We start from the raw sequence: 15,912 nt of genomic DNA, 5'->3' as shown, positions 1-15,912 counted from the left end.
GATATATCGATACTCACGCGCTACTCATTTGAGTATTGATTATATTGATAGAGTAACTTTATCATTAAATAAATGTGGAATAAAACCGGACGTGTCACTTTCGAGCCCTTTAGGGTAAGTTCCTTCATGGTTTTGATCGACACCTCCCCCGAGCAGGAGAATGAACTCGTCCATCAGTGTCACATGACCGGAAGCGCAGCGAATAGCCTGCTAGCAACTTGGAGCATAAAGTGTATATTTCCCAACGGTGTTTATTTTGCAGATTAAAGTTGTTAAACGATCTCTATTTGAAAGGTGCTTTAACGTTCACTATAATATTTTGGTTGAGAGAAAAAACAGTAATTGGTACGGAGCAGTTGGGCGGAGCCGCGCCCCGCCTCCTCTAGTGAACAACCCCCGTCAACGCGTATCATCTTACACGCCATTTTCCATCGACGGTTAGAGAGGAAATCATCGGACGGATCGCTTATAACTTACGCAGTGAAATTACCCACACACGGTAAGGTTTTTCCCGAATTAAAGCGCTCCTTTACGTGGTTGACGCTCTCCGTGGAATCGGCGGTCGAGCAAATGGTCGGGATCACCGTCGCGGCGCGGTCTATTGTCTGGTTCGCATTCGGCCTCTGGATGAGCGACAGCCATTTTAGCTGTTACCAACCGAAGTAGCTGCAAGCTAGCACTAACTTCGACGAATTCACAAACTACAGCATTGAAAAGGTAAACGCGGTGTGTTTTAAATGCTATACATTCCGTAAAGATGCGTTTTGGGAACGTTGTGTTTTTTTTAGAATGATTTCTTATTTTAATGAACGGTCACACCTCCGGAAGGCTAACGTTAGCAGTATTTTAAAGGCCTGAAAGATGAGAAGGCCAAATGAATGTACCTTTGCAGGAGGAGCCCTAAAAGCGTCATGATTGAAATGTTATCGTAGAAAGTTTATCTCTATCACAGGTTATTTTTAGCGGTACACGTGTTGAACATGCGGGAAATTTATCATTTCAATATCTTTGGTGGGAATCATCGGTGCATGTCGAAGAGTAACGTTCGTCGAACAACAGTTAGCAGCATGCTAATCTGGCCCCACACGGCGTGGCAAATATTTTTGTACTTTAATTAACAGGCTCTGTTAGTGAACTCTTAACATTTAAATCTGACAACCAAAGGTTAGAGAGGCATTTATACACCTTGCTCGGACTGCAGCGATTGAAAACCGCGCTATTCTTTTGTACAACGACCTAACGTAAAACTAAACGTAATATCAAGATTTGACTAATTACAGCAATCTGTGCAAATCACTTTTCTTAAATGTGTTTCTTCGTTGTAAGATGAAATCTCAATCTCTAATTCTTTACATGCATTGAAATAACGTTTTTCTCCACTTTCAGATCCAGTCATGCATCGTGACTGTCCTCTGGACTGCAAGGTCTATGTCGGGAATCTGGGCAACAATGGAAACAAGACAGAGTTGGAGAGGGCATTTGGCTACTACGGCCCTCTTCGCAGCGTTTGGGTGGCTCGGAACCCCCCCGGCTTTGCCTTCGTAGAATTTGAGGATCCCAGAGATGCAAATGACGCTGTCCGCGAGCTCGATGGAAGGTAGGATGGGGCAAAACGTACGGTAAAGTGCGGCCGTCAGTAAGCGGACGTATCTGACGTTTGGCCCTCTGCTTCTCAGGTCATTGTGCGGTTGCCGGGTGCGAGTCGAGTTGTCCAACGGTGAGAAACGCAGCCGCACTCGTGGCGCCCCCCCATCGTGGAGCAGGCGTCCCCGAGATAGAGACGATTACAGGCGACGCAGCTCACCGCCCAGGCGAAGGTAACCAATATGCCCGTTTCTTTTTATTGTTTTACAGTGACCAGTTGAGACCAACATTTGACTTCTCTATCTCAAATACTGTTCGTACAGTTTTCATTTTGGACCCGCAGTATATTTCCTGACAGTTGCTTGAAATCCTTTTTTGAGCTGATTATACATTGACTGTTGCTATGTGTAAGGACTGTAATATCATCTTCATTTACATTATCTGTCATTTCTGTAATAGAAGCCAAACAGAGGAGTATTCTAAAAACGAATATGGAAAAATGACTTGGGAATTGGATCTAAATATGTGCACTTACTCGGAGAACCCGTTCTAATTGGACTGTGATTTTGAAAATCTGGCCTCAGGTATACAAGGGTTGCCTCCAAATCTAAATGTATTGCCTCTCCTCCAAAATATCTCTCAAATCATAAGCTTTGAATTGGAATTAAATGCATGGGAAAGAAAATTTGTATTTTCCTTGTCAAAGAGAGAATTGTTAGCTTGTAGGGGGATGAAAGTACCAAATGTGATGCATTTTTCCTTTTGTTTGAGGATGCTTTTTATTTTTCATCTATATTAATAAGAATGAAACCCGTTGCAGAGCCACCACCATGCCTCTTCTCACCACCCTCTGAGTCAATCAACTAGTCCTCTTTCAGCATCATGTGACTGCTGACCGTCGTGCCCCAATCAGCTTGGCTGGTGTTGTCACATGACCCAGGCATGGCCAGTCGTCAGGTTGCACCAGCCCATTGGTTCCTCATCATGCCGTTCTCAACCTCCTCCTCCTTCAACCTTAATCCAAACGGCAGCGGGCCACCTCACATTCCTGACCAATCGGCGTATTACGTTCCCAAATGTCTACAACCTACCAGCAGCAGCCTTCGGCTAACCATTTAAAGCAGGAAAAAAGCCACAGCCAGCCCCCATCTGCCTGCCACCTTATCACCTTGCAGCATCTGGCCAGTCCTATTCAGCCAATTCTACCTACCCAGCCGACAGTCTGCCTCCCTTTCGTCATATCTAGCTTGTTGAAAACCAAAAATACTAGTAAGTTTTCCTGCTTCATTCAGTACACTGCAGAATACAGTTTTGACGTTGAAGAGACAGCTGGTTTACAAAGGTTGTTCTTTTTTTAATTATTATTTAACCCGTAGCTTTGTCATTTTGTCCACGCATTAGTGTAATTCCTTTGGGGGAGTGGTCCACCGTCAGTTGTCCGGAGCTTGACGTGTCCAGATATTGTAGCCGTAGATATGACATGGTTATCCGAGCCTAATTTACAACTCAGATAAATGAGAAATCCTCCCCGTCCCGTACTAAATCTTATTTCTCCTTTTTTTTTCTGTGGTGTTTGGGTTGCTTTAAGCAGATTTTAGCCTGGGTATCCCTCAGACCACTCTGGTTTTTAACTTCCATTTCCACGCGTTGGGCGCAGTGGACCACACGCGGTTCACCCAGTAGAGACCCTCCACGGCGCCGTGTCCAATTTGCCGATTTGGGACGAATGCTGCTAGTCAGCTCACATTGACATCGAGATAACCCTTAAGGATAAGGTGCTTTCGGGCGTACACGTACTGGATTTGTACGTCCAGTCTTACCGCGACGACCCGCACCACCATTTTAGTACGTTTCCAATTCGTCGAGGTTTTATTATCTCGTCACGAGTCGGTCCGAAACGTAGAGGCGCGTGTGAGAGGTCAGTCTGAAGATCCTTCCATCTTAATGTGCAGACTCCGTTGTCAGGTCCTATATTTTCTGTGGGGGGGGAAAGAGATATCTCTTTTACTTTCCATTTTGGGTGCTGAGATAAGCAGAAGGCTTTGTTGAAGTGGAGCCCACATACTAAAAGGTTTAGTGTGAACCTCTAAGGGTGGTTCACGTGCCCGTCCAGGTTCTTAACATCTCTGTGTTTTCCCTGCGCAGATCCCCTCGCAGGAGGAGCTTCAGCCGCAGCAGAAGCAGGTACGTCCTGCGTTTCCCCCGCATTGCAAATAATATCTCCAAAGTTTCTGTAGAAGGAGTTGTTTTTTTGTGAAACAGTGACCAAAGTTCCAACCGGGAGACACAAAGTCTGCTCAATAAGGGGCTCATTTCACGTCCTGCTCCGAACAGCATAAACAGTCCTTCCTTTGCCGCGGGGCTGCTAGTTTATTCAGCTTAACATACCAGACTGTGACATCTGAGAAACAGCTGCCGGAGCACGTTCCAACCTCTTGGCGCAGCTGCTTCTCTCGGGCGCAGAAGGGGGAACTCGTTTCTGACCGATCTCCTGAACCCGGCGGTCCACCGCAGCCTCCGGAAAGACCTCATGTTTATTTCACGGACCATTGTCTTTCTCTGCAGGTCTTTCTCTAGAGACAGGAGGAGGGAGCGGTCCCTCTCCAGGGACAGGAACCACAAAGCTTCGAGATCCTTCTCTCGATCAAGGAGGTATTGATATCTTTGTGCTTTTGGGATTGTTTTCCCAGCTGCTTTCCAGCAGTCCTCTATCATTTTGCTGTGCACTTCAGCTGTTTTTTTTTTTTTAATAAATGTCTCGTTTTCCTCCACAGTCGCTCCAGGTCCAATGACAGAAAGTAGAATGTCGGGAATTGAAGAAAGGAAAAAAAAAAGGTTGTCCTGGATTCTCACTTTTGACATGATGGACATCCATGTGACCACAAGGTCCCTTTTTTGTATCGTTTTTTTTGTTTTTTTTTTAATCAGTTGAGCATTTTTAGTCTCCACGTTCTCTCCTGACGTCGTTTTCATCCACGTCGAGGGTGTGTGTTCGGATGCAAACCTTCGCACGCGCTGAAGAAGTTGCACCGCCCAGCATTCCAACTCACCAGTTAGACTCCTCGCCTTTTCCTTTATGAATGTACTGTAGCTTGACACATAGTGGTAGTACCTCGTTTTCCTTTCATAAACCTGTTTTTCTTTTTTTTTTTCCTAAAGCGGGAAGTATTATAATGGTATAATGAAACTTCCTTCTTTTTAATTCTGTCCAGCCAACTGGTTTTCAACTTTCTTCATACTGAAGGTTTCCATCTGTGTGTGTTGGCTGTTTGTAACAAAGGTATACTGATAATCAAAGAGAAACATTTAAAGTCACTGAAAGTGTACCGACACGAGTCATTTTTGACTGCTCTTTCTTTTCTTTGATACGATGTGGAATTGTCTCTCGATTAAAAACTGGTTGTTTAAAAAAAAAACTTGGTTCTTTTGTTTCCCAAACTGCGCTACCAGTTTGAGCCGCTAGAGGGCGCTGTTGCAGCGGCTAAGCGCTCCTTGCGGGCCGGGGTTTGAAACTTCTGCAAGGATTCAACAGTCATTGATTCCCGGAGATCTCGGTCCCGCCCTGCACCCACGGATCTGCAGGGCAGGTGGATCTCACGGGGGTTTCTGTCTTCTCCCGTGGCTGTTATGTAATCAGGCAAACGTGGAGTTAAAGCCTTTCCCCGGGAGAGATACGCGATCAGACGCCCCGATAATGGCGCTTTTGTGTGGAGTATTTTAAAAAGATAAATAAAAAGATTGTCAAACGATCCGAAACAAGAAGCTCCACATCCGTGCTTTTAATATTCGTGGTATTTTTCAGCCCAAAATCACGCGCTAAGTCATTCATTCAGTTTTCTCCTCTCTTTTCTATCCAGCTCTGTTATGACCTTTTATTTTCTTTTACGGTTACATAAAAACTCCTAAAGAAAACGTCCTTTTGCCGCCTTCCACGCAGCGGCCACCCGCGTCCCGCCCCGCACAGCCCCGCACATGCAGCCGGTCCACGTGCGTCTCCCGCGGACTTCTCAAATCTGCGCGCGCTTTTTTTTTTCCAAAGGAGTTCCTCCAAATAAGGAGGAGAAGAGAAAATAACGTGACGTGACAGACGCGATGACTCACCCGTTTCCATGGAGACGGCTCACACACTCGCGGGAACCCACGCGGGTTTCCACCCACCGTTTTGCAACATATGGGAAGGCGTACATGTCCTGTGACTCCCCGGACCAGAGTATCTAGTACCTTTCTATCTATAGATACTACAAGGAGGTGCTGCACTCGTGTACCAAATGAAGTACTCGAGTACTCACAGTACTCACCGTGGTACTCAAATCACAAGCAAACCTGGTAGGAAGTCTTGCGGTGGTCTGGTGGTTTCTGGCAGGAAACACCTTTAGAGGGGCGGGAGTGGTACCCTCACCACAAATACTTTTAGGAACATTATAAAATATACCTTTTCATATTTTCACCTCATGGTTGCTGTTCATCTATTGTAACCACTTCGCTCAATCTTTGCTGAGACAGACGTACATTACATGGAGGGGTCGGCGACGTCGCAAAGGGCGCTTGGCGACCTTGTGGCGCAAAAATAAATGGTTAACTAAAAGAGTGTGTGTGTCTGGAGAACTTTACCCAGGCCTCCGCAGGACCAGGACCCCTCAGCTGCCCGATAATAAAGTGCCCACTCAGCTGTAGAAATGTAGCAGTTTAACTGCATTCACACACCATTTTTTGAAAGCGTAGCGACAAATCAGCTATGCGGGGAAGAGTCCAAGTCGTCTGCGGGTCAACGGAAGGCATTGTTTCACTATCTGATGTGCTGAAAATCAAAGTTGAGCCAATTTCCTTCCACCTGCGCCCCAAAATTTTATTTGCAGCCTTTTCCTGGTATTTGTTCTTAAAAAAAAGCATTCATTCTTTGACTCCGTTCGCGAACCGGATCAATGTTTCCCATTGAAATCGATGTCAACCCCATTGATTCGTTCTCCAGCATCCAAAAACATCCCGCACTCTTTTCAAACTTTTATGGGCTTATTTGTGGTAAAAATGCAGAAAGGAATTCAAGATAACCTTAATTATTGCTGCGTTTCTGCCGTTCTTTCACCTCCTGCCAGCACTTGTACTTGCCGTTTCCTACGTAAAGCCTTCTTGGATAAGGGACCCTCGCTAACACTTTCTCCGTTAATCCGTGTTTCATCAATCCAAACTAACAATAACTTTTGCACTTCTTCTAAGAGTTGAAACCTTTGTTTCGTTAGCGTAGCCGCCCCCTTAGCCAAAGCAGCCATCTTTAGCGCATCTTTATCATTCAGGACGGTGCAGATGGATGACTTAGCCGTGTCCTAGCGCTCAGTGAGATCTGTAACATCAACACCACTCAATTTTCTTCACGTTGACTTAAAAACCCCCATCATTAGCACTTTTTTTAGAGCGGTAATGAAGGCTAACGCTACGCTAAAGCACAAAAAGGCGTTATAACAGGAGAACACAATGATGAACACGGAGTTCCCTGCACGATTGCTGCTACGCTCAAACGCCAGAATGCACAAAACCCCGTTGTTTTTATTGTGTGCTCAAAATTTTGTCAAAAGCTGATTTGTTCATGATTGGAGGTCATAAGCCGAGGTTAACCTTTAAGGTAAATACTACGAGCTCCTACAAAGGGCGCCACAAAATTGTGAAAAAATTCAATTATATTTATATCAAAATAAGTTATTTCTATTAAGTCTTAAAAAGGAAAAGCAATGCCAAATTAATATTACTATAAATTATACCAAGCAAATTTATTGCTGTGATGCCTTGCTGTATTTATAATATATTATTATTATTATTATTATTTATTCACTTATCTAAAGGATTTTTTTTTCATGGTGAGGGTATTTATACAGTATTTCAGATTATTTTTGTGTTATTTGCTCAACATTTGGAATTTTTTTCAATAAATCCAAATATCAGACAAGTAAAGGCATGTGTAAATGGGATGACATGTTATTTATTACATTACATTACATTTGGCAGACGCTTTTATCCAAAGCGACTTACAATAGAGGACATAAGCACCTTATTTATTATATTATTATTATTATTATTACTATTATTATTATTTATTATATTGAAGAAAATTATAAAAATTATGCAATTCCATTTCTTTTGGAAGTGTATGATAATCTCGCCCAGATTGCCATATCGGGAACACCCGGGATGACAAGACCTGAACTACTTCCTCCACCTCGGCCGCGTCGGATATAAAGAATGCCGTTTTATACCGGTCAAAGTGTAAAGGGACTACCCGAGCTCATTAAAAAGAAATTCCCGACGTCACGGTTGTTCGGCGAAACCGTCGGGATGGAGAAACGATCTAAAAAGTGAGGAATTCCATCCCTTTTCTCCGCCACCTTCAAGTGGCCTCCATGCGTGCAGACCCTGGCCTGGGCCTCCTCCGGTGACAAGTCACATTCCCTTCTCACAATGCAAGGGCCCCTCCGGGAGAAACATCCCCCGGAAACCCCCCCCCCCGCCCTCCTGCCCCTCACCCGTGGGGTAGTTAGTGGGGCAGGGCGACGCCCACCCACCACCACCAGCCTTCACATTCCTTCCTTGCTTCCAGATCTTTCCAACTCCTCCCATTCCAAGTGATGCCTTAGCGTTGCTAAGCTATGTGACATCACAGTGTCCAGAATTTGACTCTCAGACCCCCCATTGTGACATCACCCCCCCCCCCCCCCCGAATAAACCAGTAACCTCTTTATCCCTCTTTCTTGCATCTCTCCCGTTCCAGCAGAACTGCAGAAGGCAAATGTTTCATCTGAGCCTCTGGAGCTCGTGGATGGATGACCACGTCTACTCCTGCTGTTTTCATGGTGAGATTATTATTTGGATTATCAGCAACTTTATTGGTTTGCAGCTAAGACCATAGACTTAGTCGATCTTATCTGCATAGACTTGGCTGCTCTTAGCGTCATAGACTTAGCTGGTCTTAGCTGAAAATTAGCTGGTCTTAGCTACATAGACTTAGCTTGTCTTAGCTGCAAAGTTAGCTCCTCTTAGCTGCATAGACTTAGCTGGTCTTAACTGCGAACTTAGCTTGTCTTGGGTGCATAGACTTAGCTGGTCTCAGCTGCGAACTTAGTTTGTCTTGGGTGCATAGACTTAGCTGGTCTTAGCTGAAAACTTAGCTGCTCTTAGGTGCATAGACTTAGCTTGTCTTAGTTGCAAACTTAGCTGGTCTTAGTTGCATAGACTTAGTTGGTCTTAACTGCGTACTTAGCTCGTCTAAGCTGCATAGACTTAGCTGGTCCGGATAAATGCAGAGGGTTGTGTCAGGAAGGGCATCCGGCGTAAAACTTTTGCCAAAACCAAACATGCGAGTCAACCTTAACCATATCATATCTGATCGGTCATGGACCTGGTTAACAACAACCGTCATTGGTAGTGATGACCTACAGGGTACTAGTGGAAATTGGGCTACTGTGGGTTGAAGAACAGGAACAAGAAAGCTGCAAACTTAGCTGGTCTTAGCTGCATAGACTTATCTGGTCTTGGCTGCATAGACTTAACTTAGCTAGTCTTGGCTAACTAAATATATGGATCAAACAAACACGACCGCCGTAAAGCATCTGTCGGGGGGTCATAGCGACCCCCATCGGAGCCGATAACCTCCAGGACACATGGGCCATTGTGGGTCTGAGGAGGCATAAGCAGAGAACAAGAAATAGCCTGGGACTGAGAGGAAACTTCTAGTTTTGGGATGACTGGTATTGGCACCATTTGTTGGCGGTATGGTTTGAGAGGAACTGCGAAGGACGTTCAGATTGGTGTGGACCGTCCAGAGAAAGGACGACGTTTACTCTCAGACGTTTCACCACCGAGCGAATAAAACAAGATGGACCGTAATAGCGGAGGCTCTGGAGATACCCAGTGAAAACACTCCACGGTGGAAAAATTTGTGGGAAGAATCTAGTTTAGGGTAGGGAAGAGGTTAATGCTTCGGCCTTCGACAAAGGGCTGTAGTTCGATTCAAATAAAGGGACCTTTCTCGGTGGAGTTTGCATTTTCTCTTGTCTTGCATGTTCAGTCCAGGTTGTTTTCTACAAAGTCTTTCCATGCAAGATCCAGTCTTTGCAAAACCCCAGACTTAAAACGAATTTTTAGATGTGAGCTGGCGCTTCTTCTAAGTCTTTTCAAAGTCTATTTTTAAAGTAAAGGTCCGTTAATCTGCAACTTCTGGACAAACGGTTGCTCTACTTTCTAGTCCAAAAAAAGTGAAAAAAACAAAACAAAAGGAGGAAGCCCCGCCCCTTTTTTTTCTGACATGCGCACTGGGAGTTGGGGGGGGGCTCGCGCTGGAATTTCCTCCAGGGCCAAGCGTCACGTGTGCTCATGTGTTTACCGGGCTAATTCAACGTGCCGTCTGGCCCCGCCCCCTGCACGAGAGCAGGGGAGACCTGCCCACCGGAGTTTATAAGACCTCAGCCCGTGAGAACCAACAGTAGACTTTGACGGGTAGTTGAGTGTTGCTTCACGGAGAGTCAAGTTACCGAATCATCAGCTGTTGGGTTATTCCTCCCTTTTCTTAATTCAACTCGGACCCAAGAAACTCGAACTGTAAGTAAACCGCCGCTCTTTTTAACCCCCCGACATAACTTCGGACTTTTTTTCGCTAGCTTAATCGGCTACCTGGCTGAGTTTATATTCCATCTAAACCGGGAGGGGTTCACCCCGACCCTAATTCGTGACGGTAATTTGTAGGGTGTCTGTGAGGTGTTGTTTCATTCGTTTTTTATTCCTAAATCCCGTGTCCGTGGGGGTTCCGCTGACACGTACACGAGACTGAGCCTCACGTGTAGCGGCGTAGTAACGGGGCCGGGTCAGCGCGAGCCGTCCCGCCACACTCTTGAATCGCTCCTCCTGGCTCCGCCCACCGGCTAACGTCACTTCCGCTCCAGACATGGACGCCCCGCGCTTGAGGTTGAATGAGCAACAGTTCCTGGAATAAATCCACATGACGTGAACTCTTTGGCAGACTGCGTGTCCCCACCCAAGAACTTCTCTCTAATATTTATTTGTCTCGGGTGGGATGTTTGCGATGAGCCCTTGAGTAATTTATCATCTCGACTAAGAATAAGCAAACAGTGCTCATAAAATATTTAAATTGGGAGGTAAACAATATAGAAACGGTACAAACATGTGCTATATTAGAATGCTTTATTGATTCTCAAGGGGGAAAATGCTTTTTGTTGAAAGCAGCTTCTGATACAGAATCAAGTGGGAAAGAATCAAAACAGAACTAAAATCAAAAGAGTAAAGTAACGAATAATAAAAATAAAGTTAAAGGTGTAAAAAAAAATAAATGTAGCGTGTATACATTTGTATTTACAAGTACATGTATATGATTCCATGTTGTCATTTTGTGTACAAGTAGGGGTTGTTGTACAGTAAAACCTTTATTGCACAGAAGTCGATGGAACTGTTGCACATATGAAGAATACTTGTAGTAGTAGTTAAGAATAAGAACAACTTTATCTATCCCGAAGGACATTGTTGTGCTATCAGCCCAGTAGCCGCAGGAACACTTTCACCAATATATGAAGTATGTCCGTGCAGTCGGCACCATCCGTCTCCATTAGTGCTTCTTCTATCAGTAGTACTTGAATAGCAGTGACCTGCCATGTCCCCCCTGGTGTTTCAGCTGAATAATTAGACCGGACTGGAACAGTCGCTCTCATTGTGCCTAAAATTGTCCAGCCCTTCCTGGACGACCGTAATGACTGATTATCCTCCAGAGACACCCGTTTATTCAGTCCCGCGGCTTTTACTGGCTGGATCCTGTCGTCTTATTGCCCCCCGACTCCCACTTTCCGATGACCCGATAGTAAAGATAGTAAAAACACATCAAATCTCCAGAGCTAAATCCTTTAAGACGGCCTGATCTGTAGGAGCAAAGATTCCTGGACGTCTCACGGTTCACGCCGGCTCGCAGCGCTTTCGACGGCTCTGTAGCGCCGCCTCGTGACGAGTCTGTCTACATGTAGTGGGAACTTGTCCTTACATGCCTGCTCAGGATTGTGTCCAGGCATGTACCAGTGTCAGGGTGAGTCAGTGCTTTCTCCCTGCCTCTTAAGCAGCGCAGAGGCAACAACAGTCTGAGATGCCCTCAGACATTCTCCTAGTCAACTTGGACTTGTGTTTGGAGTGATGGTAAGATGGATTTTTGCCCAAAAAACCCGAGGCAGGGAAAGAATTACACCAGGCGGTAATGTTTTTATCAGACAACAGCCGTGTAAGAGAGGAGACTAAAGTTACCGCTTGTAGTTTTAAAATGACAGATCTCCAGCTGCGATTGTCTCTTAATATGCATTTGTGTCGATTTTGTATTTTCAGTGTAGAACAATGGCTAATCCTCATCGTATCCCGAGCTGGCCGAGGAGCTGGCCGAGGAGCGGGTCGGCGCGGCGAAACCTCTTCGGCCCCGTCGACCGAGAGCAGCTGCAGACGGAGTGCCAGGCCGCTTTACGGAAAGACCTGGAGGAGGCCTCGCGGCGCTGGAGCTTCGACTTCGCTTCGGACAAGCCCCTGGAGAGCGACGACTTCGAGTGGGAGGGCGTCCCCGCCGCCAAGGTGCCGCTGCCCTACCGGTCCTGTGCGGTCGGCGTCCGACGGCCGGAAACTCAGAAAGCGCGAGAGCCGTCCGTCCAACCCAAGGGAAGAAGGGTGGGGCCGCCGAAGAGCGAGAAGGAGAACATCCCCGAACACCCGACGGAGAAATGCTGCTTCGCAAACATGGAGAAGACGCCGGTGAAACGGGAAAACGGGGGGATCAAGCGGAAGCAGACCAATATCACAGGTAAATTACATTACATTACATTACATTTGGGAGACGCTTTTATCCAAAGCGACTTACAATACAATAAATACTGGGATTTAAAGAGCTGCGTCGTGACCCGGTGCCGATCTGCCGACTCACCCCGCTTTTTTTTTTCCCCCAACAGATTTCTACCAGGCGAAAAGAAGAGTGGTCGGAATGCCGCTTAAATCTGGCGAGTGACTCTGTAGCGTTTTACAAAAAAGTGCCAATATTCCAACAGAACCGAAGGAAACCGTTCTGCACTCAGGAATCGACAGACTCTGCACAAGGAAATCTTGATCTGACAACAGAAAGGACCTCAGCTGCACGTCCGACATCACTACTTCACCATTTTTCGGGTACTGCTTTCGCTCCGCGGGCCTCGGGGGAGGTTTCTCAGCCGTCGCAAAGGGGGCGGTCGTGCGGAGAATTTTTAAAGTTAATCTCAAACGGGGGGATTTAGATCGAGGGGATGCCGAACAGGCGATCGACATGTCCTTGTGCACACATTCCACAGTGGGCTCCATGGAAACCCTGCAGAGCACACAGCCGACAGACGAATGCAGTACTAAAAACTTGAAAGAGTCGTCTCTATCGTCAGGTTCACTCCGCCTCGCCAGGGAATTTCGTTTCGGACCGAGGACGGATGAGGCCCTTCGGTTTCTCGTGTCTAAATCCACTTTTTGTTGTAACTACAATAATCTATCTGTAAACACGGTTCATCAGGGCTGAGGGTCAACGTAACGTTTTACCATGTGTGTTTTTTTTTTATTTCTCTTCAAGCGCTTCCTGTCTCGATATGTATCTCACATACTGCTTCCTACTCACGATGTACTCACAGGAAAAGAGGCTTGAAAATCCCTGACATCTCGAACACGCTGTCGCTTTACTTAAATTTTAAAGGCCGAGGTGCCGGCGGGGCTTTTTCTTACCAGCCCTTCAAAGATAAGCTCGCTTATCTCTTTAGTTGACCGGTTTCACGGTGGCTCTCCGACGCCCTCCACAGGCTCTGACGTGAGCTGCACCCGATCCCTTTCAAAAATACACACTATGATTTATTAAATCAGAGGTTTATTTGTTTTAAAACAGCGCTGTAATGTAGCAATAATCCTAAGGAAAAAAAAAAAGCCGCTAAGGCTTTGCACATTGTTCCCTGGAACCCCCTCCTCTCCTCCCCTGACAAATGTCTGGACGCCATTCATTTTGACTTTTGAGGAGATAATCAGAAGACGATGTTCTCCGTACTAAAAAAAGCAAAGTATTAAGCTAAAGCAAAGTTGTTTATTTTTTAAGCTTTCCTGTTCTTACTGCGACTAACTCAGACCGACAGCGTCTCTCTTTTCTGCCTCATATATTATGTAAATATATATAAGAAAAAAAAACTCATCACATTAATTTATGTCTTGGCAATCCTGCTGCTATGGGTGATTGAATCGATGTCGGACAAGGTCAAGGAAATGCAAATCCTCACACAAAAAAAGCTTTTTTAACCATCTTTATTCTTTTCTTTTTTTTATTTTCTTCAATGCTACTGCATTACCCCAATGTTCAATGCACTTCTGCTCGTAGATACTCGTGCACAGGTCTTATATACTGTTCTTTGTTTAATGCTATGAATGGAAAAAATCTATTTATTGTATATGATTCTTGGTGTTTAATTTAGTTTTTGTTTAAATTACAATAAAATGTATACAAATGTTGAATTATTACTTGTCTATTGATTGCCTGGGTTCTCCACATGCTCTCCTCAAGCTTGTTCTCCTCCCACGCTCGAAAAACAGCAAGTCCGTGTGAATCAGAGGGTGACGTTCAGGTGATTTCCAAATTAAATGACGTTCAGGTGATTTCCAAATTGAATCACACCTGTAGTTCAAACCTGTAGTTTAGGCCTTTGTGCAGGGTTTTGGTTGGATGTCAAGAATAGCCATGTGTGTAAGTATAAGAACAACTTAATTTATTCTGAAGGAAATTGTCGTGCCACAGTTTCGAGTAAAACATAACAATAATAAATAATAGCAGGAAATTGTCGAAACAGTAAAAACAAAAAGGGGGGAGAATAAGAAATACAAATAAAACTATAATGTGTCCAAGTCAAGGCTATAAAGTGTTTTAAGGTCTTAAGTGCAAAGATTTGAAGATTCCCTGCTGCTGAAGGAAGAGGAATTAAAAAGTGTGTGTGTGTATATAAATGTATACAATATAAAATACATTTTTGGAATTGGAGTGCATTTGAAAAACTGCACCGAAAAAGTATGACAATCTGTGATGCTATCACCAAAAGTGTTTTGCAACTGCTTGTTGCTTAACAGTAGAGCGTCATGTCAATTCTGAACAAGATTTTTCCGGGAAGTGTTGATGTTACAAAAGAAAAATGTTCAAATGAATACTGTAGGACGCTTTTGGTAGGTAAAACTGTTCCTACGGTTTTTTGGTTTTCCCTATATAATGATTTAAATTGGAATAAAATTTGTCTCAATAATAAATTCTGTCAATAGAAAGTAAGTATTTTTGATATACTCTTTATATAGCTTTTTGATTGATGTATATATATTTTTTGTGTTTCCCCTGGCCAAACAGATTTGTTGTGTGTATATATATATATATTAATTTAAAAATCAAAATGTGGAAAACTGTACGCCTGTTTCCGATAAACGCTCACCGCGCTCTGTCCTTGGGGGACATGTCCGGACACACGCCTCCGTTCGCCGGGCACGTCTGGCTCAGGAGCGCCTCAGGCTCCGCGCCCGCTTCCACGTCGCAACTAAGAGAATGAACTACAAAAATGGCGCTGATCACGTGACACAAACCACGCCCCCCCCCGATGACGTATCACACTGCTTTGAGGTGAAGGAAACAAAAACACCGGTTTACTTTTAAGAATCAAAAGAGATGAACTATGTGTCAATGTTATTTTAGGCCTGGCTAAGTTTTTCATTCACAAAAACAGAATGCAATAGTGTTTTCCCAATTTTACGTTCTTTATAAACGATTTTGAATCATACAAAAAAATCCTTAAAATTTATGGAAAAATCCCAAAACCTAAAAATATACAGTTTGGTGTCTGTGATTCTTTGTTACCCACCAAGTTAAATACGTATCATGTTCCCCTTGCAATTTCTTTATGTTGTTTTTTTTTTATCTCTCATTTTTACTTACCTATTTATTTATTTATCTGTTTTCCTTTATTTCCCTTTTCTTCGAGCATTAAACATATATATATATATATGTATATACATATACATATACATATATATACATGTTTATACTATTTATGTTCAATAAATGATGATTGTTTAATAAAAAAAAACAAACAAACAAAAAAAAAAACACTGGAGTCAGAATGCAAAAATGTTTCCCCAATTTTTCCTTCTTTAAAAACGATTTCGAATTGTATAGAACAATCTTTAAAACTTGTGGAAAAATCCAAAAAACAAAAAATATAACGTTTTATGACTGATTGATCCATTGTATTTTTTATTTTCTATCTTTTTAATTTATTATTATTA

The 15,912-nt window shown here is 44.1% G+C and overlaps 2 protein-coding genes across 3 annotated transcripts; both read left to right on the top strand.

Moving 5' to 3' along the window:
• Window positions 1-347: 347 nt before the first annotated feature.
• On the top strand, window positions 348-5,000 carry srsf3b (serine and arginine rich splicing factor 3b). Its single transcript, XM_086168168.1, has 6 exons — window positions 348-499; window positions 1,387-1,597; window positions 1,677-1,817; window positions 3,730-3,768; window positions 4,150-4,236; window positions 4,359-5,000. Exons 2-6 carry the CDS (start codon window positions 1,395-1,397, stop codon window positions 4,384-4,386), a joined length of 498 nt encoding a protein of 165 aa, XP_086024294.1. The 5' UTR covers window positions 348-499; window positions 1,387-1,394; the 3' UTR covers window positions 4,387-5,000.
• A 5,068-nt stretch (window positions 5,001-10,068) lies between these two features.
• cdkn1a (cyclin dependent kinase inhibitor 1A) lies at window positions 10,069-14,105 on the top strand. Of its 2 annotated transcripts, none has more exons than XM_086168426.1 (3): window positions 10,069-10,167; window positions 11,944-12,406; window positions 12,552-14,104. In XM_086168426.1, exons 2-3 carry the CDS (start codon window positions 11,953-11,955, stop codon window positions 12,605-12,607), a joined length of 510 nt encoding a protein of 169 aa, XP_086024552.1. In that variant the 5' UTR covers window positions 10,069-10,167; window positions 11,944-11,952; the 3' UTR covers window positions 12,608-14,104. The 2 variants fall into 2 exon arrangements, with proteins under 2 accessions (XP_086024552.1, XP_086024551.1); XM_086168425.1 differs by lacking the exon at window positions 10,069-10,167 and adding an exon at window positions 11,643-11,760 and having other exon boundaries at window positions 12,552-14,105.
• The last annotated feature ends 1,807 nt before the right edge of the window (window positions 14,106-15,912 follow it).

Source organism: Fistularia commersonii, chromosome 21 (assembly GCF_037954325.1).
Source record: "Fistularia commersonii isolate RoL2024-O1a breed Wild chromosome 21, RoL_Fcom_v1.0, whole genome shotgun sequence".
Lineage (NCBI taxonomy): Eukaryota > Metazoa > Chordata > Actinopteri > Syngnathiformes > Fistulariidae > Fistularia > Fistularia commersonii.
Note: the sequence above shows the minus strand (reverse complement) of the source record. Positions and strands in the feature narration are given on the sequence as shown.

Bases quoted from the DNA above. Each gene is read 5' to 3' on its own strand.
- srsf3b (XM_086168168.1), top strand. From the start codon at position 1,395: ATGCATCGTGACTGTCCTCTGGACTGCAAGGTCTATGTCGGGAATCTG. The intron at 1,598-1,676 runs GTAGGATGGGGC...TCTGCTTCTCAG, and splicing joins GTCCGCGAGCTCGATGGAAG to GTCATTGTGCGGTTGCCGGG. The intron at 1,818-3,729 runs GTAACCAATATG...TTCCCTGCGCAG, and splicing joins AGCTCACCGCCCAGGCGAAG to ATCCCCTCGCAGGAGGAGCT.
- cdkn1a (XM_086168425.1), top strand. The intron at 12,407-12,551 runs GTAAATTACATT...TTCCCCCAACAG, and splicing joins GAAGCAGACCAATATCACAG to ATTTCTACCAGGCGAAAAGA.